Source organism: Myxine glutinosa, chromosome 4 (assembly GCF_964187855.1).
Source record: "Myxine glutinosa chromosome 4, kmMyxGlut1.1, whole genome shotgun sequence".
Classification (NCBI taxonomy): Eukaryota; Metazoa; Chordata; class Myxini; order Myxiniformes; family Myxinidae; genus Myxine; species Myxine glutinosa.
The window spans coordinates 132,971,467-132,993,254 of NC_136264.1; the positions used below are offsets into that span (position 1 = coordinate 132,971,467).

A 21,788-nucleotide genomic window follows, 5' to 3' on the forward strand; every position below is an offset into this window, starting at 1 on the left:
GTTTCCGCTGTCTAGTGTCACCCTGTTTCCGCTGTGTAGTGTCACCTTTTTTCCGCTGTGTAGTGTCACCCTGTTTCCGCTGTGTAGTGTCACCGTTTCCGCTGTCTAGAGTCACCCTGTTTCCGCTGTCGTGTCACCCTGTTTCCGCTGTGTAGTGTCACCCTGTTTCTGCTGTCTAGTGTCACCCTGTTTCTGCTGTCTAGTGTCACCCTGTTTCCGCTGTCTAGTGTCACCCTGTTTCCGCTGTAGTCAGGTTCACTATGTCAATAAATTATATTTCGTTCAAAATCATGGTAGATTAGCAAACATATACATTTTTGGAAAGGTTATAGCATAAGGAAACTAAAAATCAATGTTTACATTTGGAGAGATACCTGTATGGCGGCCATTTTAGATTTTCAAAATGGCCACTGTAAAATACATATTTTGTTCTATTTCTGCCTCTAATTACCCTAAAAACTTTTTAAAATATACTAAACCTATATTTTCAGGGACAAGGAATCCAATGAAAGTATCAAATTAGTGCTATGGGGAATGGTAAGACACGAATCAAAGGTTTTGAATTGCAAAATTCTGTCTTTATATTCGCGATAAGTTGCATAATCAAATACATGTTATCATTTTGTACAGGCAGTTAATAACATCAAAATGTGTCACAATAATTCATATCACCAAACACACAGGCAGTCAGCAAAATCATATATACACATGCAGTCAGTATAACTTCACATCTACACAGGCAGTCAATGGCATCAAACATACACGATTACAGAATATGCCATTTAGAGTTCGTCATCACTGTGCTGTGTGTCGTGTCCGACAATATAGTCCGCATCGTTTTCACAGTCCGTTCCACACAAGCAAAGGTCGGTCAAATTGATTGGCAAATCGAATTGGTCGAATGGTCTATCGAATCGAATTCGATGAATCGAATCGAATCGAATTGGTCGAATTGGTCGAATGGTCGATCGAAGCGATTGGTCGAATGGTCGAATTGGTCGAAATGAATAGGTCGATTGGTCGAATTGGTCGATTGGTCGAATGGAATTGGTCGATTGGTCGAATTGGTCGAATCGAATTGGTCGGAATTGGTAAATGTAAACATTGATTTTCAGATTTTCCATGTAATAACGTTTCCAAAAATGTATAGGTTTGTTAATCTACCATGATTTTGAAAGAAAAAACATAGTGAACCTGACTACTGTCTAGTGTCACCCTGTTTCCACTGTCTTGCGTCACCCTGTTTCCGCTGTCTTGCGTCACCCTGTTTCTGCTGTCTTGCGTCACCCTGTTTCCGCTGTCTTGCGTCATCCTGTTTCCGCTGTCTTGCGTCATCCTGTTTCCGCTGTCTTGCGTCACCCTGTTTCCGCTGTCTTGCGTCACCCTGTTTCCGCTGTCTTGCGTCATCCTGTTTCCGCTGTCTTGCGTCATCCTGTTTCCGCTGTCTTGCGTCACCCTGTTTCCGCTGTCTTGCGTCACCCTGTTTCCGCTGTCTTGCGTCACCCTGTTTCCGCTGTCTTGCGTCACCCTGTTTCCGCTGTCTTGCGTCACCCTGTTTCCGCTGTCTTGCGTCACCCTGTTTCCGCTGTCTTGCGTCACCCTGTTTCCGCTGTCTTGCGTCACCCTGTTTCCGCTGTCTTGCGTCACCCTGTTTCCGCTGTCTTGCGTCATCCTGTTTCCGCTGTCTTGCGTCATCCTGTTTCCGCTGTCTTGCGTCACCCTGTTTCCGCTGTCTTGCGTCACCCTGTTTCCGCTGTCTTGCGTCATCCTGTTTCCGCTGTCTTGCGTCATCCTGTTTCCGCTGTCTTGCATCACCCTGTTTCCGCTGTCTTGCATCACCCTGTTTCCGCTGTCTTGCGTCACCCTGTTTCCGCTGTCTTGCGTCATCCTGTTTCCGCTGTCTTGCGTCACCCTGTTTCCGCTGTCTTGCGTCACCCTGTTTCCGCTGTCTTGCGTCACCCTGTTTCCGCTGTCTTGCGTCACCCTGTTTCCGCTGTCTTGCGTCATCCTGTTTCCGCTGTCTTGCGTCACCCTGTTTCCGCTGTCTCGCGTCACCCTGCTTCGGCTGTCTCGTGTCACTTTGCTTCCGCTGTCTAGTGTCACTTTGCATCCGCTGTCTAGTGTCGCTTTGCTTCCGCTGTCTAGTGTCACCCTGCTTCCGCTGTCTAGTGTCACTTTGCTTCCGCTGTCTAGTGTCGCTTTGCTTCCGCTGTCTAGTGTCACCCTGCTTCCGCTGTCTCGCGTCACCCTGCTTCGGCTGTCTAGTGTCACTTTGCTTCCGCTGTCTCGTGTCACTTTGCTTCCGCTGTCTAGTGTCGCTTTGCTTCCGCTGTCTAGTGTCACCCTGCTTCCGCTGTCTCGCGTCACCCTGCTTCGGCTGTCTAGTGTCACTTTGCTTCCGCTGTCTCGTGTCACTTTGCATCCGCTGTCTAGTGTCGCTTTGCTTCCACTGTCTAGTGTCACCCTGCTTCCGCTGTCTCGCGTCACCCTGCTTCAGCTGTCTAGTGTCACTTTGCTTCCGCTGTCTAGTGTCACTTTGCATCCACTGTCTAGTGTCGCTTTGCTTTCGCTGTGTAGTGTCGCTTTGCTTCCGCTGTCTAGTGTCGCTTTGCTTCCGCTGTCTCGTGTCGCTTTGCTTCCGCTGTCTAGTGTCACCCTGCTTCCGCTGTCTAGTGTCACCCTGCTTCCGCTGTCTAGTGTCGCTTTGCTTCCGCTGTCTAGTGTCACCCTGCTTCCGCTGTCTAGTGTCACCCTGCTTCCGCTGTCTTGCGTCATCCTGTTTCCGCTGTCTTGCGTCACCCTGTTTCCGCTGTCTTGCGTCACCCTGTTTCCGCTGTCTCGCGTCACCCTGCTTCGGCTGTCTAGCGTCACTTTGCTTCCGCTGTCTCGTGTCACTTTGCTTCCGCTGTCTAGTGTCACTTTGCATCCGCTGTCTAGTGTCGCTTTGCTTTCGCTGTGTAGTGTCGCTTTGCTTCCGCTGTCTAGTGTCGCTTTGCTTCCGCTGTCTAGTGTCGCTTTGCTTCCGCTGTCTAGTGTCACCCTGCTTCCGCTGTCTAGTGTCACCCTGCTTCCGCTGTCTAGTGTCACCCTGCTTCCGCTGTCTAGTGTCGCTTTGCTTCCGCTGTCTAGTGTCACCCTGCTTCCGCTGTCTAGTGTCACCCTGCTTCCGCTGTCTTGCGTCATCCTGTTTCCGCTGTCTTGCGTCACCCTGTTTCCGCTGTCTTGCGTCACCCTGTTTCCGCTGTCTCGCGTCACCCTGCTTCGGCTGTCTAGTGTCACTTTGCTTCCGCTGTCTCGTGTCACTTTGCTTCCGCTGTCTAGTGTCACTTTGCTTCCGCTGTCTAGTGTCGCTTTGCTTTCGCTGTGTAGTGTCGCTTTGCTTCCGCTGTGTAGTGTCGCTTTGCTTCCGCTGTCTAGTGTCACCCTGCTTCCGCTGTCTAGTGTCGCTTTGCTTCCGCTGTCTAGTGTCACCCTGCTTCCGCTGTCTAGTGTCACCCTGCTTCCGCTGTCTAGTGTCACCCTGCTTCCGCTGTCTAGTGTCAACCTGCTTCCGCTGTCTAGTGTCGCTTTGCTTCCGCTGTCTAGTGTCACCCTGCTTCCGCTCTCTAGTGTCACCCTGCTTCCGCTGTCTAGTGTCACCCTGCTTCCGCTCTCTTTGTCTTTCTCTTTCTCTTTGTCTTTCTCTTTCTCTTTCTCTCTCTCGGCACCCTCCTTCCGCTCTCTCTGGAGGCACCCTGCTTCCGGATTCGAGATTCCCTGCTTCTGGAAATCTGGATCCAGATTATGGTGTTACAAATAAACTAATTTTTCTTACCTGTGAGGGAATATCTTGAGATGTAAAGCATTAATCCCGAGTAAGTAATTTCCTTAATGAGGAATGAGCCAACTGGTTGAGGGAATGAAAAATATGTCCTTGCCTGATGTTTATCCGTCTAGTATTATCGTGCTGTATTCGCGTATATTGGACCTTGTACTGTGATTGACTTTGCAGACTGTTTCGATTCAGAGGTATGGGTGGGTCGGTCGTCTTCCTGCCAGGTGACCATGCCTCGCGACTTGTCCTTCAATGAGATCAGTAAGAAGCACTGTCGCATCTTTCTGGTATGACATGGGGTACTTATGCTGGGACTCCAACCTGCCTGTTTATCTCCCCTGCAAGGTATCGTTGATGTGGTTTTCCTCGACTCATTGGTCTCCCCATTTTTGTTCTCCCATGCCCGAAGGTCTCGGGTGTAGCCTTCATCGAGGACCGCAGCTTCAATGGAACGTGGCTCAACGGACAACGCTTGGTCCATGGGCAGCCCAAACTGATCGTAGACAACTCAACGTTGGCATTATGTAACCAGACACCCTTATGTATGTGTGATGCAGTGAAGAATATCCAGTATTTTGTGCTTCTTTACATTTCACTCATGATCATGGAAGAACCTCTTCGTGAATTACTTTAAGCCAACAGAATTGTGACATGTCAGACAAATTACCTGTAGATGTATTTGAGGATTCCCAACATGTGTATTCCCAATAATGCACAGAGCACGAGCCTATCCAGGGAATATTTACTCCCGCCAGGGAGTAATGCATTCGATTGTGTGTGTGTGTGTGTGTGTGTGTGTGTGTGTGTGTGTGTGTGTGTGTGTGTGTGTGTGTGTGTGTGTGTGTGTGTGTGTGTGTGTGTGTGTGTGTGTGTGTGTGTGTGTGTGTGTGTGTGTGTGTGTGTGTGTGTGTGTGTGTGTGTGTGTGTGTGTGTGTGTGTGTGTGTTCTCGTGTGTTTGTGAACAAGATATCTGGAAAAGTTCTGAACGGATTTGGATGAAAGTTGGTGGGATGATTGCCCTTGTAGTCAGGTTCACTATGTCAATAAATTATATTTCGTTCAAAATCATGGTAGATTAGCAAACCTATACATTTTTGGAAAGGTTATAGCATAAGGAAACTAAAAATCAATGTTTACATTTGGAGAGATACCTGTATGGCGGCCATTTTGGATTTTCAAAATGGCCACTGTAAAATACATATTTTGTTCTATTTCTGCCTCTAATTACCCGAAAAACGTTTTAAAATACTATACTAAACCTATATTTTCAGGGACAAGGAATCCAATGAAAGTATCAAATTAGTGCTATGGGGAATGGTAAGACACGAATCAAAGGTTTTGAATTGCAAAATACTGTCTTTATATTCGCGATAAGTTGCATAATCAAATACATGTTATCATTTTGTACAGGCAGTTAATAACATCAAAATGTGTCACAATAATTCATATCACCAAACATACACAGGCAGTCAGCAAAATCATATATACACATGCAGTCAGTATAACTTCACATCTACACAGACAGTCAATGACAAAATATACACAGGCAGTCAATGGCATCAAACATACACGATTACAGAATATGCCATTTAGAGTTCGTCATCACTGTCCTGTGTGTCGTATCCGACAATATAGTCCGCATCGTTTTCACAGTCCGTTCCACACAAGCAAAGGTCGGTCAAATTGATTGGCAAATCGAATTGGTCGAATGGTCGATCGAATCGAATTCGATGAATCGAATCGAATCGAATCGATCGAATTGGTCGAATTGGTCGAATGGTCGATCGAAGCGATTGGTCGAATTGGTCGAAATGAATAGGTCGATTGGTCGAATTGGTCGATTGGTCGAATTGGTCGAATGGAATTGGTCGATTGGTCGAATTGGTCTAATCGAATTGGTCGGAATTGGCAAATGTAAACATTGATTTTCAGATTTTCCATGTAATAACGTTTCCAAAAATGTATAGGTTTGCTAATCTACCATGATTTTGAACGAAAAAACATAGTGAACCTGACTATTGGGATAAGGAAGAATTGATTAGTTTTTGGTGAAGCTCAGGATATTATTCCCGATCCAGGAAGTTTTTGAAGGATTTTTTTACCATTGGAAGATGGGGCTAAGCAGCGGCCACCCACGGCGGGAGTACGCGCTCTACTGAGTGGCGTTCTAGTTTATCTTTTTACCTCTGTTCCTTGTACAAGTATCATGTTTGCGACAAGGACATGTGGAGACATAAATGCACTTGTACATGAATTGCAAGGACATCAGTAGACGATGGACAGATCAGCATAGAGTATGGGTTTTGAACCTGAGGTCACAGCGTCATGAATAGTGTTCAATGGGAACAGGACAAAAGGTAAAAACTGTTGCATCTTCTTATGCTTTTATCTCCGTCTACGTAATGCTTTTTTTGCCTTATTTTTTGTCCCTTGTCTGTTCAGTATTTGTGGTTCGTATTTTCTCAAAATCAACTTGCTTGCCACCGGGTTTCACCCCGATACGACGTCTGGGATGCGGGATTTGCGCTGAAGTGCATCTCGTGTATGGCCCTGAATCGCTGACTCCTGTTGCACTCAAGTCCATACCAAAGGCTATGGTAGTGTGTGTGTGTGTGTGTGTGTGTGTGTGTGTGTGTGTGTGTGTGTGTGTGTGTGTGTGTGTGTGTGTGTGTGTGTGTGTGTGTGTGTGTGTGTGTGTGTGTGTGTGTGTACGCGTGCGTGTGCGTGCACACGCATCATTAACTCCTGCCTTTGTTTGCCAACCTTAATTTGTCCATGTGTGCAGAACCCCAGAATTCTCGTGGAAAGGGAGGTGGAAATCCTAAAGTCTGTCTGCCATGTGAGTAAACATGTGATTCACCATTAACACCGATTTTACCCACCCACCTGGACATGGATGTGATCCTCTGAACCTAAATGCGGGAGGAGACCGAAGGAAGTAATGGCAAATAATGATGCAACAATCCCCTTACCCACTACTCAATGTATGTGCCGATGAGCCAACGATGGGCAGGCACCTTAATTATATCTGCAAATAGTCATTCAGACTTGCAAGACAGGAGAGAGACATGGGTAAATCATGAGAGTCTTGCCAAACCCAGCAATGCTGGTCGAGAGTGAGCAAGCAAACCCAGATGTGTCTGCATATGATGCAGAACTTTAGGGTGAAGGTGTGGCTGGCCAGGTGGAGGTGTGGCATTGCTTAGAAGCTCTGTAGATTTGCACACCCTCTCGTGACAATCGGTTCCAGCTTCTGCACACTCCATCTCGATGCTGCACCCTTTTATTACCTTCCTCTCGTACGTCATCAGTGATATGATGCACCCCTCCACCCCTTCCATCTCGCTCACCATTGGTCGACAGGTGTGGTCTGGGGGCGGGGCAACCCTTCCATAACCTCTCACCTTGACTGCTGTTGTTGCGACCTGACTGGTATAGTGAAGGTGGCTTTTCCCACCTAAACTAAGGGCTGAAGGCTTAGCCTGACACTAAAAAGAACATTTAAGATAGAAAACAGAGGATAAAAACATTAAACATGGGCTTGCATGGATGAGGATTTTTAGACACACACAATGGGTGGGTTTGACGTTTATAACTATACAAATTAGTGCCATCTGATGTCACATTCAATTACTTCTACGTTTATCCGAAGCACTTAATAATGAAATAACTATGCTACATATGTTTTATTTTATTTTTTATTTTTATGCCTCCATCAACTAAGTCGCCGGAGGCATTATGTTTTCAGGTTGTCCATTCTGTTGTCTGTGCATCCGTACGTCCGTGATAAGTTTTCGTTGCTGTGATAGCTTAATAATGGCCAGAGGGGTTTCAATCAAAATTAGGTCAAGTATATACTATGATGTAAAGATTAACTGATACGATTTTGGGGTCAAGAGGTCAAAGGTCAGAGGTAATGTTAGGTATAAATACTGTTGCTGCGCTAACTTGTGAACTAGTGATGGGATGTTGACCTAACTTGGTATAAGTACATAATGTGATGCAAAGACGAACTGATTCGATTATGGCTTCAAATATCAAAGCTCAGAGGTCAGGTCAGGTAAAAATGTGATACTTGAGAACAACTGAGGGGATTTAAATAAAACTTTTTACAAGTATGTATAATGATGTAATAATGTGGACGGAGGCATATTGGTCGACGTCGTGACATCGAAGAGTGCCATTCTAGTTTTGTACAAGGTCTAGGCTCGTGGAAGAGTGAGGACACCAAACTGATCAGGACACAACATAACAAAGGGAACAGCAGGAGAAAGGGGAAACGCCAATAGCAGGGTGGAGGACGAAGGTAGACTGGGACAGACAAACAAGGGATGCAGGTAATGAGGGTAGGGGAGAGTTCAAGGGGTGGATAAGATGGATATACCCTATACAGTAATTTTTTGGATGGATGGAGTGGTTTAACGGGTGCAGAAAAGATCATGGCTTTGGTTGGGGGTCGTGGTGAAGAGTGGTGATCACACTTAGGTTACCTTACATGGTGGTGAACAGCTATCTTGAAGATCCGGAGGGAAGAATGAGTTTGAATAGTGCGGAAGGTGGTTCCACAGGTGGGAAAAGAGGAATAAATGAATGGAGGTGAGCAGTGGTTCTGGATTTAGGCAGTTTCACTTGGAGAGTGTTGCAGGTGGACTGCGTGTGCCCTGCAGATACTTGGGGAGGCGGACAGAGCCCTGAGAGGGCAGAGGGTGCAAGACCAGAAAATAGGTGGAAGAAGACAGAGACCACCAACCTGTCAGCGATGGTGAAGTGATGGGCCCACAGACTCAGCTTCATCGCGAGAGATTCCATTGATATTGAAAGCTTTGGTTTCCATGACGTCAAGCTGAGCAAGATGTGAGGCAGGGGAGCCAGCCCAGAGGGGACAGCAGGACTCCATCAAGCTGCAGATGAAAGCCTTGTATGTGGATTGGAGCTCAGGTGTGCCAAGGAAGGACTTTGCACGACTTTGGATGTCCAGTTGGTGTCCGGCTTTGCAGGCCAACTTTGAAATGTGGCTTGCTCAAGAGAGATTATGGCGGAAAGTGAGACCCGTGAGTTTGAATGACTCAAATCTCTTTGAGAAGGATAGTTGAGAAAGTAGAAGGGATGGCATGCAGAATGGTCCTTTGAGAGAGAGAGAGAGAGAGAGAGAGAGAGAGAGAGAGAGAGAGAGAGAGTGAGAGTGAGAGTGAGAGAGAGAGAGAGAGAGAGTGAGAGAGAGAGAGAGAGTGTGAGAGTGAGAGAGAGAGAGAGTGTGTGAGAGTGTGTGTGAGAGTGTGTGTGAGAGTGTGTGTGAGAGTGTGTGTGAGAGTGTGTGTGAGAGTGTGATTTCTCAGGATTGAAAGACGTGTTGCAAGTGTTTGAGCAGTATGTGATTGTGTCAAGGTCTGAGGAGAGGGAAGAGGTTGCTGCCTGTTGACAAAAGGATGAGGAATGTCACGGCAGAGAGTGGAGTCATCTGCAAGAGATAAAGGGGATTTTCCAGAGTCACTGAGATCATTGATGAAGATTAGGAATAGGATGGGGCCTAGAACAATGCTTTGGGGGTACTCCAGCATTGACGTGGAGAGAAGAAGAAAGGCTTCTTTTGAGAGCCACGCATTGGTTACGAGAGTCGAGGAATTCAGTAATTCAAGAGTCGAATTGGTCTTGGATTCCATAGGCAGAGAGTTTGGAGAGTAAGGCAGGATGCCAGACTGTATTGAAAGTTCTACCAGGGGGTCAAAGTGGGTCCAGGTTTGACCCCCTCCAGAATAAGTATTTGCCTTCCTTTCTGAAATTACATGCACAATTTCAATGAAACTAGACCACGACCATTATTAACCAACAACAACAACAACAACATGCATTTAAAGGCCATTTTCCCTGCTAGAGCGGGGGTTAGCCTTGCGGTCCCCATGACGATCTTCTCCATCTTGCCCTATTTTCTGCATCTCTCCTTGTTAACCCCCTTGCCCGCATTTCTTCTTCCACCATCTTTAGCCAAGTCTTTCTCGGTCTTCCCCGTCCTCTACTTCCTTCTACATTCATTTCCATCACTCTTCTCAACCAGTCACTTTCATCCTTCCTCAACACATGACCAAACCATCTCAACCTGTTCCTCTTCACAGCATCAATCACAGGCTCGATTCCCATCATATTTCGCAATTCATCATTTGTCTTCCTCTCTCTCAACGATACTCCGCACATCCATCGAACCATTCGCATTTCCACCCTTTCCAACCTTCGTTGCTGCTCTACGTTCATTACCCATGTCTCGCTCCCATAAATCATAACACTTCTCACACATGCAGCATACACCTTTCCCTTCAGCTTCAACGACACTCCCCTCCTCATCAGCACTCCACTCAGTTCCCGAAACCTCTTCCATGCACATCTCACTCGAGCAACCGTTGCCGAGTCTGATCCACCTTCTCCACTCAGCATGTCTCCGAGGTAGCAAAATGTTTTCACACCTTCCAGCTTCACGCCGTCTCCAAGATCCAACTCAACATTTCCTCCATCTGCAGCTCCCTCTGTGCACACCTTACATTTGAATGTAGCTGCCACACTGGTTAATGACCCTCTCAGACCACTACATTTTTGATGAACCCACTCAGCGCACATTGTACATTGAATGGAGTTCACTCCGACACCCTTCCTGCAAACAGTACAGGGCCACTTCCCAGTTCTTTCCACCTCACCACATGCTTTACCACTTGCCATCACCTTCGTCTTTCCGATATTCACCTTCAGACCTTTTGTCTTCATACATTCCTTCCACTTGTTCATCTTTTCCTTCAGTCCATCCATACTTTCCGCAATCAACACCAGATCATCTGCATACAACAACTCCCACGGTAAACCATCATTTACGTTCTGAGCCAGCACCTCCATCACAGCTACAAATAGTAGCGGACTTAGTACTGACCCCTGATGCACTCCCACCTTCACCTCAAACTCACCACTGTTCCCGTCCTTCGTCCTTACAGCTGTGCGCGCTCTTTTGTACATTGCCATCACTACTCTGATCAACCATTCCTCCACTCCTAACTTCCTCATTGCCCATGTCAATACTTTGTGTGGAACCCTATCGAATGCTTTCTCCAGATCAACAAACCCAAGAAACAACTTCTTCCTACGACCATTATTAACCAACGACCATTATTAACCACGATATACTAAAGTTTGTTCACGGCATTCAAAAAAAATCAGGGTCTCAAGGGGTCTGCGTGGGGTTTAACTCATCCCTCTCCTCCCCCAAATATGTATTTGCTACTTCTCTGAAACTACACACGATTTGGATGAAACTTGATCACAGCCTTCACAGCCCGTGATGTACTAAAGTTTGTTCACGGAATATTTTTTAAAATCAGGGGCTACCTTCCCACTCCCCTCCCCCCCCCCCCCCCCAAATAGGTTTAGCTGTTTACTTTCTCTTCCATTACACATTTTGTCGGTCATCCACACCTACCATTTCCCCTATTTTTTTTATATGCAATGCTGTGGTGTTGGCTGATTTCCAAGCAGATGGAAGATGATCTGTGGTAATTCACAGGGCGAAAGGGCGGCAGAGAGGAAGTGCAAGAGCAGCAGAGCAGATCTTTAGGACACGTGAGCTGATGCCGTCTGATCCAGTTGCAGAGTCAGAGTCGAGGGTTGGTCATTTATTAGTCATTGATTACAGAGTCATTTATTAGTCCTTAGGTGACATTTCCACAACAGTATTACACATTTGGGCCCAACAGATTAGTGCACAGGTGGCTCACTTGCCTTTGAGCTGTCTCGTCTGGGTTTGATTCCAGACCCGACTATCAACTTGACTGTGTTTGGCAGGCAGGGCAATTCCTCTGTGTGTGTGGTCCTTTGGATGAACGTTAAACTGGACGTCCCACCTGCTAATATTATTTGGTGGACGTTAAAGATCCCACGGTGTCGTTTTTGATGGGTAGACGAGTTATTGTGATCACCCTGACAAATTGCAAATTCCTACCCAAATTGCCTTCATTTGAATGTCATATCTTTCCAGCTGGTTCATGAAAGCCTTTGGCCAAGAGCAAACGTTCTTCCCAACTCTCACTGGTCAATGGGAGAGAGAGAAAAACATAGACAGAGACAAACGTAATTATGAATGTTCCCAATAGTCCAAAACATTTCTCTCATTTGTCTCAACCTGCTTGATTTAAAGCTCAGAACTGATGTGACACCAGTGCTGCATCAATAAGTATGTGCTGTATGTTATTGGTGCACACAGTAGGTGGTGTAAGTTAAACGACGAGAGAACGATGCTCCACACATTTCCTTGCTGGAAGCTCTTTGGTTATGCTTACTTCGTATTAGCTAGCCTATTTTAAATGAATTTACAAAGAATAATTTAACTACAACAGTAGAAATTAGAACGGCACTCGGTCGAGCACATACCTCTGCCAGGCTGAACAATTTACGTTTTGTATCGCGGTGATAAGCCAGATCTGGATCTGGACCTGAGCCAAAATTGAATTGATTTGTTCTAGTCACCTATCCAACTCATCCAACAAGTTTCGTCCGAATCCGTCCATAACTTTTTGAAATATCATGTTATTTATCGTTTTTACCCCTATCACTCAATGGTGAAGAATCATTTAAAAAATTATCTGATCCGGATCTGTATTTGAATCTTCGCCAAAATTGAATCAATTCTTTATTGTCACACATCCAACCTTCCCACCAAGTTTCGTTCAAACCTGTCCATAACTTTTTGAGATATCCTGTTCACAGATAGACAGGGGTGATAACAAAACCTCCTCCCACCTTCGATGGCGGAGGTAACTAATGCATTCATCGAACACCTTACCCCACACATCCTTGAGAAAAAGGACTTGTGACTTTACTGGAAACAGTTTATTGGATTTATAAGAACTAGGACGTGCCCGTACGTGGGTGCCCGTTCCTTGCCAAAAAAAAAAAAAAAAATGTCTTCGCCCATGCATGCATGGGCGTGCCCATGGGCCCATGGGCGTGCCCGTAAGTGCGTGATGTGACCGTACAATGAATGTATCGTCCCGACGCCGCAACTCGGATGGCGCTGCAGTTAATCGGGCCTGTATCGGCAGAGTTATTATAAACGTGTACTACAATCGATCGTACCTTACAGCGTCTGCTCGCCACGTTCAGCATCAGTACGTCGTCACTATGACTATCCGTAAGTCCGGAAGTGACGTCCTCATTTGACTGTCCGGAAGGTCGCATATCGCAGTTACGATGAATCGCAAATTAGTTTTAATTAGTTTTAAAACATAGTTTAACGCCAACATAGTTTGCCAACGTGAAATAAATGAATACGCTCTCAAATGTGCCGTCCGAGGCAGAGTCTGTTCGGCACGTTCGGCACACGTGATAGCTCGCTGCTCGCTGATTGGTTGAATCGTTTTTTGGACATAGCTCGGTAACTACTTCTCCGATTAATATGAAACCTTGAAAAGGCACATCCTCAGGTCCCAGCAATATACCTGGCAAGTTTAAAGTATATCGGACCCGTGGTTGTCGAGAAACAGCGGTCCCAGACACACAGACATACACACAGACATACAGAGATTACTGGAATTATAGATAGATAAGAATCTCAAAGTTCCCCGAGCCTGAGAGCACGTGGCAAATTTGATTGGTCGAAACTGCGTACAATGTTTCCCAATTAGTGGTAAGTGGAAGGTTTTGAAATTGCCAAAAAGGTGATTTGTGTTCTAATCTTCAAATATATAATTAAATTGAAATGAAATAAAAGTTTTAAAGCCTGTAGTAAAAAAAAAGTTGAATAGGAAGTTTACAATCGGAAGTTGAATCCGAAAGTCTGATACACCGTCGATTACACCACCTTATTTAACACGTTGAATTATTTATTTGTGCCTGTTGTTTATGTCCTTTATAACGTCCCTAAAAACAGTGCTTCCTGTTTGGAATGATTTTCAATTTTGTTTGACTGACGGACAGACTGAAGCAATTGCTTTACTTCGTGTGCGCATGCGCCAAATTCAGACCCAAAGTACTGCAAAACTGCAGGTTCGTGTTACAATTAATGTTCTTCGGTGTTCGAAATATAAAATTCAATTGAAACTAAGTAGTTCCTCAATCATAGACTGATAGGCAAACAGAGTGAAGCAATTGCTTGACCCCGCTCTGCTTTACGTGCGTGGGGTAGATGTGTGTTTGTTACAAAGGACATGTTTCCTCGAAGGCATACAATGTTTAATTACTTTTTGAGGATAATCCGATGGTATTTATTGCCGTGTTGAGAAATATGAACAAGAAATATGTCGTGCATAGCATGATACTTGCGAAATCCCTTTAATAAGTTGTTGGCCTATGATGACCTCAAAAATAATTGGTGGTTGAATTCAGTGTCCAGATATGCAAATCCTCTTAAAATTTAAAGTCAATCAGATGAAAATTGTGGCTTTTAGAAATTTGGCCTATGTTGACCTATTGGTCTATGTTGACCTATTGGCCTATGTTGACCTTTTGGCCTATGTTGACCTCAAAAATGGTGGTTGAATTCAGTGACCATATATGCAAATCCTCTTCACATTTCAAGTCAATCGGATGAAAATTGAGGATTTTAGAAATTTGACAAAGTTGGTGACCTTTGGCCTATGTTGACCTATTGACCTTAAATACAATAGGCTTGTTGCTTATGACCAATTCTACTATTTGGTGAAGTTTCGTGAAGATCGGTTGAAAATTGTGACCTGTAGGCGACTGACAGACAGAATAACGCACAAGACCAACCAATATACTTGAAAAATCTTCCATTTTCACAAGTAACAATCCGTTGCGTGTTTGCCCAGAAGTTGTTCCCATTTTCTCCCTGATGTTTCCCACCCACAGCCTTGTATTGTGCGGTTGGATGAAGTGGTGGAGACAACCTTGACTGTGCATCTCGTTTTGGAATAGTAAGGAGGGGGTGGGAAGGAAATGTTTGAACCAGTATGTGGGAAGTTATTTGAAAGTTGCAGTGAGTGTGTGGAACGCACATAGTAAATTGAACGATAGTTCTGTGCACGCATTTGTGCATGTGTGCGTATGTGTGTGCACGAGCCTGGTTGCGTTCATGTCTGATCATGTGCATCTTTCATTTTCTGAGGCGAAAAATTACCATTCATTTTTTGGCGAGTGTGATGCATGCATAGGTGTCAACATTACAGAAACACAACCATCATGAGAAACGAAAAAGCAGTTCTCAGCTCTAGGTGTGTGTTTGTGTGTCAGTGTGCCAGGTGGAGATTTGTTCAAGCTGATTAAAAAGCGGACCTGGTTGGATGAATATACCAGTGGAATTATTTTCTATCAACTCGCCCTTGCATTGCAGGTATGATGCAAGGGTTGTGGGTACAGTTGGGGTTGAGGGAGTGTTCCTTTTGGAGCATTGATGTGATGTGCCAGATGGATTTTCTCTCAAAATTGGTTGAAATGAGTCCCAAATTCTCAAATGAGATTTCTTCATATGGAGTGTCCGCAGGAACGGCCCTCTTGTGAAGTTCCGGTCACCATTTTCCCCTCACTAAGTGGGGAAATGATGCCTCCATACTTTAGCTTTCTTTTAATTCCCCTGTGGGTGTAATTGTGGCAGGAATTTGCAACTCTCCTTTCATACCTGAAGACTTGACTTACTGGTCCCGGGTGCTGCGGATGTGGTCCCTCTTCTTCCCAGGGTCCCCAAAGTTCTGGTGACCTCTTGTAAAGGGGTCGGGGGGAGGGGGTGAAGGGAGGGTTGTGCTCCATAGATGGAACCCCACTTGTTCTGTAAGGCACATCTTGCACAATTGAAAAGAAAACAAGAATTGTTATTTTATTTCCTCCTCTAGATCACACTTGATCAGAAAAGTGTTTGCTAAAACTACTAAAAACGCTTTGAATAATACTTACTTCAGAGTGATGAAAATATTAGTACAGGGGATAGCCAGCTTAATATTCCATGTGTGCTCGAAAAGTACAAAATAAGGCATATTCAGTGTTGGAACGCTTTGCCTTCAGACCGTCGGGGGGAGGGGGGGGGGGGGGGACAGCTAACACCCTCGTAGGTCAGAGGTCATGTACCAGTCTTCAAATCATCTGGTCTGATTTTTAATCACTCATACCAGATGATTTGAAGATTGGTGCTCGACCACCGATCTATAAGGGCATAAAGCCTGAAAATCGGCAAATCGGTACGATGAATAGGGATTTGATAGGAGTGGGTGTGGTTAGAGAAGTGAGACTGGGTGTCCCCACTACTGAGAAGTGTAGGAACTTGTCCTGTGATTGATTTATATTATTCATTTTTTCTGTCCTTTCCCCATTTGCTTCCGGTCAAGTACCTGCATAACAAAGGGATAGTTCATCGGGATGTGAAACCAGCGAATGTACTACTTTGCTCTTCCCAGGAGAGCGCCTGTTTGATAAAGGTATGCATGAATTGTGAACTCTACGTGTATATCAATTAGAAACCTGCCCAATTTTCACCAGGCCTGAAGATGACGAAGAGTGGGATGCCGTTTATTTATTTGCTTGTTTATTTATTTACCTCTTCCCACTGTCCTTCCTCCCTTTCCCTCCTTTACAGGTGTCAGACTTCGGCCTCTCCCGTGTGCTGGGCCCGTCTAGCTGGCTCTCTACCTTGTGCGGAACTTTTCTTTACGCAGCACCTGAGGTTCTCGGCAATGGTTCGCACCCTCGATATAGCTCGCCCGTTGACCTGTGGGCAGCTGGAGTCACGCTCTATGCCTGGTGAGACTCGCATAGAGAAAAGCATGAAGTTTGATATTTCCCTTGAGAGCAGGACCGGAAATTGGTGGAAAGGGGGTGAAGGATTTTTGAGGTTGCTTGAAGGAATAAATAATGTTTCAACTACAGTAAGTGAAAGCAGAGCTGCATGTTTGCATTCCAGTTTGTTTGGACGTCTCCCGTTTTTGGGAGAAGGAGAAGAGCTGCGCATGGCTGTTAATAAAGGCTGGGATGGAGTGATTGGAGCTTCCAGGACGACGGTGAACGAGGGTCCGAGAGTAACGGATGACGGTAACTCACCATCTGTATAAGACGTGGATGGATGTCCATTCGTCCGTTCCCTGTTACGCTGATTGGCTGCGTGAGGTTAGGTCCACTGTGATTGGCTCCTGGCAATATTATCATATAGGCTTTATTAAAAGCTGATATTTGAAATTTGATTCAATATTTTTGTGATCGGAACTCGTGGCCTAAATAATTATGTCGAAATCTAGAGTGAAGTCGGAAAATAATTCGGGAAAAACAATTTTAAAAAACTCTCCACCGGACGTGAGATAAAATTGCTCCAAACCGGAAAACAGAAGTGTTGTATTCACAATCGCCATAAGTTCCCCATAACTTTTCTCATCAGTGTGAAAAAGACCAACAGCGATTATTAAAAGCATCATGAAATGTCGAAAGGTTGGAGCCCATCGGCACCACAGATGTTCTGAAGCACACAGTTTGTATAGGCCTAAGGTTTCATGCCTTTTGGTTGAGGATAATTCCTTTTTGGCCAGGTGGAATTGGAATAAATCCGAGCTACATAAACACGATGTATTATACATATGCACATAAGCAATAGCAATGTGTTGGCTTCATTACATAACTCGTGTTATTTGTTTGAGGCGTCGAGCAATCAAGCCAGCGTTCTGTGCCTATGCACTGCCTGCTGTAATCTTCATCCTGATGAAGCAGCACTTACACAGAAGGAAGGAAGGAAGAAATCCCACCTAACGTTTTTAACTGTTCATGCTTGCAATCCCAGTTCGACCCATTCCCGTTTTCCATTCCCTTATTGCAAATAATTAATCAGACGTAATCCATAACTATGTGTGTTTTGTTGAGTTTTCTGCACCCGTCATGATTGTATCATAAATGCTTATTAAAAGCTGATATATTTAATTATTTCTTCTTCTTTTTTACACCGTATTTTGATTTTATTTTACCGGCTCGGGCTTATTAAAGTGATAAGCCGTGCTGTGTTGTGCACCGGTAGTGAGCGATCTTTTTGGATTCGGATTCTACTTTTTGTCAACTTTTGTTGCTTCCGTGAATATCATTGTCTGTTCTGTGTTCTTGCTCTTCCATGAGCCTTGATTATGCATAAAAAATATAAAAAATCCAGTCTTCTTTTATTATGTATCTCTTTATTAATATTGTTTATTAATAAAGTAGTGACAAGGGCGGTAATCATTGATTTACTTGGTTGAAAAAACGGTTGGCATGGTTATGTATTCCATTCAAACGCACGTGAAGATGAGTTGGGAAGAGAGGTGGAGACGGATGGGGGAGAAGATTGGGGGAGGGGGAGTGAGAGAGAGATGGATGGAGAGAGAGATGGATGGAGAGAGAGATGGATGGAGAGAGAGATGGATGGAGAGAGAGATGGATGGAGAGAGAGATGGATGGAGAGAGAGATGGATGGAGAGAGAGAGAGAGAGAGAGAGAGGAGAGAGGAGAGAGGAGAGAGGAGAGAGGAGAGAGGAGAGAGGAGAGAGGAGAGAGGAGAGAGGAGAGAGAGAAAAAAAAAAAGAAGAAAAAAAGAAAAGGGGGGTGGATTCTATGCATGCTAGCTTTTCCCGTCACTTGGTACAGGTACTGTTCCTACTTTTTCATAATATTTCTCCAAATTTTCACCCCAACCCCATATCTTTTCTCTTGTGATCCATTTCCCTTCTATTTACACTTTGCTCAAGAGACGTTCAGTTGAGACTTGCGGAGACATTTTGTGGACCATTCGTCTGAAGGAATTTGTCTGAATTGGGATTTCACTATCTATGTCTTAATTGGGACTGTTATGCAAGGTGGATGTGAAGGTGGACAAAGGTTGTTTTCACCACTTTTCTGGTTTGCTTTTTTCTTTGTTTTGTCTGTCTGTTTGTCTGTTAGCACGATACCGTATGTCTACATTTGCTTGCGTGACTTTTAGTACAGGTTTTCCCCTCCCCTTCTGTCTCTAATTTTATCTGTACATTACTTTAGTTGTTTTCTTCTGTAATCCGAACCCTTGTTCATTTTTAAATCCCTATTTGTCTCTCATTTGTATTTCTCCCTTCAGCTCTCGATCTGCTATCAAAGCTGTTGGTAGTCAATCCGGATAATCGGCTTACATCAACGGATACACTCACTCACTGCTGGTTCCAGGTAAGTCCTTTTGAGTTTCTTCTTGCTCGTTTTGGCTTTCAAGCTATACACCGTGAGTCCGTATAGCCCTCCACCCCGGAGTTGCGCAAATCGGAACCCATGGTCCTGCTCTGGAAGAGGGGCGGGTGGTGGGGGACGAGGGGGGTGGGGGGGGGTACGGAGGGGGGTGGGGGGGGGGATGGAGGGGGGTGGGGGGGGGGGGGACGGATGGGGGTGGGACAGAGGGGGGGGGTCAACTTGAATAGAAGAGAACAGTGGTGGGTTTGCGGAAAAAGCACTTGAGTTAAAGGACTGGAGGGAGAAGTTCAAAAGAACAGACACAAGGACAAGAGAATAGAAGGAGGAAGCAATAGAGGTGAACTTTCAGCTTCGAAATTAGGAGCGTAACCAGGTGTGGGGTTATGGTAGAACATATACAAACAACTCAGGTGGGCTGGAGGACTATGTGGGCAGCGAGACCATAAATGTGCCCAAACGTTTGTGTCCATTTTCTTTCTGGACCTGAATGATTCTGACCTCGCACCGTTTCAATTTACATCCTCAACACATTTCATCTTCAAGATCACAATGCGAATGTGAATGCAAATGAAAACGGTTGCCCATTAATTCCTTGGGAAGCCATTATATCACTTTGGTGCTAATGTTTGTGTGGGTTATTTTAATAATTAATTGAATATTTGTGTATATTTGCAGAAAAGTGAAATTCCAGAGACTGTGGCTGGTTTGATGGCTTCTTGTAAACCTGCACCAAATGTCTCACAAGAAACTTTTCCCCAATCCGGCTCCGACGAACGGCCACTCGAGCAAGACGAACGCCTTCCCGAACACGATGAGCACCCCTCTGAACCGGGGGAATCCCCACCCGAGCAGATCTGACCCAAAAAAAGTTGGGTATATCACTTTGCATATTGCAGTCACGTGATGCCCTTCCCCTCCCACATGCCCCCCCCCCCCCTCTCCCTCCTCACTTCCTCTTTGGAGAGTGCTTGATATTTGGCACACCTTCCCTGCAGGACCAGGGTTAGGGTTAGAAGTCGGTCCCAGATGGAGAGCATTCACTCATCGAACAGTTGGGCCTGTGCCCGATTATGTTCGTGTAACTTTGATTTTGAATAAACCGTGTGCTGTACACGTTTGTACATCTCCTAAGCTGTTGACTCGTTGAAGCAATCGTATCCAAGGGAAACTGTGGCTATGTTAGCCTAATATTACCTGTAAATACCACAAAAATTCCTTTCATTGACGTTTATTCGTTTTCTACTTGAACTGTTCCCTTCAGTGATTTGTGCTTTGGCTAATTCTCATTTTACAAATAAACTTTATGACTGTTTGCTTTATGACCCTTTTTTCCAGTCCATTCCTTCCAGGTCATCAGTAACTCTGTGGTACATAATGTAAACAAAACTTTGACATGGAATTTTGGGAAAAAAATTGGAAATAATGGTAACTTGTGATTTTATTTGATTCACTCGATGATGTAAAGTGAGATGTCGGTCCAACGGGGGAGATAGAACGCTTCAACAGAGTGATTAAGGACAGATTACACACTGAGAACATCGAAGGGAAGCTCTGGAAATCATTCGTTCCTGACCTCTTGTAAACATGTAGAGCTACAATAGACATGCAACAACTCATGAGACTCCCGCTAAACTTCTACATGGACGCACACTGCACACGTACAAGTTTCACATTTGTGATCTACAAATTAGCATATGTACCACAGGACATGAGGATGTGAGATGATGTGTTCGACAGAAACAAGAGAAGTCCAAAGGATACACAGACAAACACCCAGAGAGGTTCTGATACCTTCAGACTCTCTGATGGGAAGGTGTGGAATGCAATTCATCTCACACCTGCAATTCAGACCACCAATGGACTTGCTGATGAAAGTTTTGACAGGTGTGGAGGATTATGGTGCAGGTAACCCTGTCCAACAAATATCTCCACAAGTCTTTGTCCCAGGTGTTCGTTGTGGGACCAGACATCGTCGAGCTCCTGAATTGACCAAGGACTTTGTTATGTGACATGTTTACCTTCAATGACATGCTACTATATGTTCTTTGGTTTTTTTTCATCATTATTTGTTGCTATCTTTATTTAAAAAAAGGGATATGTGGTATTGGGAGGAAATGGGAATGCATGATGGACCGGAAATGATGAGGCGTAATCGGTAGTGACGTGTAAGAAGGCGTGGAGAGGAGATGGAAGGGAGACGCCATTAAACGGTTGAGCTGAGGAACCTGTGTGTTTGCTGCTATTACTATACAACAGGGAAGAGCGGGTGTGAGGAGCATGAGGGAGTGGGGGGAGGGAGGGCAGTGGGTGTGAGGTAGAGGGGAGTGGGAGAGAGACAAGGAGTGGAGAAGGAAGCAGGTTTGAGGGGAGGGAGAGGTGAGTGAGGGAGAGACAGGGTGAGGGGAGGGAGTGGGGTGGAGAGACAGTGGAGGGAGAGGTGAGTGAGGGGAAGAGACAGGGTGAGGGAGGGAGAGGGGAGGGAGAGACAGGGGAGTGGGGAAGAGAGACGAGGAACAGAGGAGAGGGGGAATGGGGAGAAAGGGAGGGAGAGAGAGGAGGGGGGGGTACTTTTGTGAGCTTTTCTCGTTACTTGGGATGTTGGACGGATACTCTTCCTTTTATAAAATACTAGGGCATGCCCGTACTATATATACTAGGGCATGCCCGTACTATATATATATCTAAAATTATATCCCCCCCCTCTATTTACATGAAATGGTTTGGTCCAAAGCGAACGGCTTGCGAGTACGGTGACAATCCCCCCCCTCTATTTACATGAAATGGTTTGGTCCAAAGCGAACGGCTTGCGAGTACGGTGACAATCCCCCCCCTCTAT

At 45.2% G+C, this 21,788-nt stretch overlaps 1 protein-coding gene across 6 annotated transcripts in view; it reads left to right on the forward strand.

Annotated features, from left to right (window-relative positions):
- The window catches only part of LOC137425246 (serine/threonine-protein kinase Chk2), a 34,903-nt gene extending 14,629 nt beyond the window's left edge, over positions 1 to 20,274 (forward strand). For all 6 annotated transcript variants that reach the window (XM_068113471.2, XM_068113474.2, XM_068113472.2 and 3 more), the window contains 11 exons: positions 3,992 to 4,101; positions 4,224 to 4,356; positions 6,257 to 6,411; positions 6,600 to 6,653; positions 14,654 to 14,718; positions 15,035 to 15,134; positions 16,120 to 16,209; positions 16,368 to 16,531; positions 16,692 to 16,819; positions 18,849 to 18,934; positions 19,628 to 20,274. In XM_068113471.2, the coding sequence (XP_067969572.1) occupies positions 3,992 to 4,101; positions 4,224 to 4,356; positions 6,257 to 6,411; positions 6,600 to 6,653; positions 14,654 to 14,718; positions 15,035 to 15,134; positions 16,120 to 16,209; positions 16,368 to 16,531; positions 16,692 to 16,819; positions 18,849 to 18,934; positions 19,628 to 19,810 (1,268 nt within the window). In that variant the 3' untranslated portion in view covers positions 19,811 to 20,274. The remainder of the gene's footprint in view (positions 1 to 3,991; positions 4,102 to 4,223; positions 4,357 to 6,256; positions 6,412 to 6,599; positions 6,654 to 14,653; positions 14,719 to 15,034; positions 15,135 to 16,119; positions 16,210 to 16,367; positions 16,532 to 16,691; positions 16,820 to 18,848; positions 18,935 to 19,627) is intronic.
- The last annotated feature ends 1,514 nt before the right edge of the window (positions 20,275 to 21,788 follow it).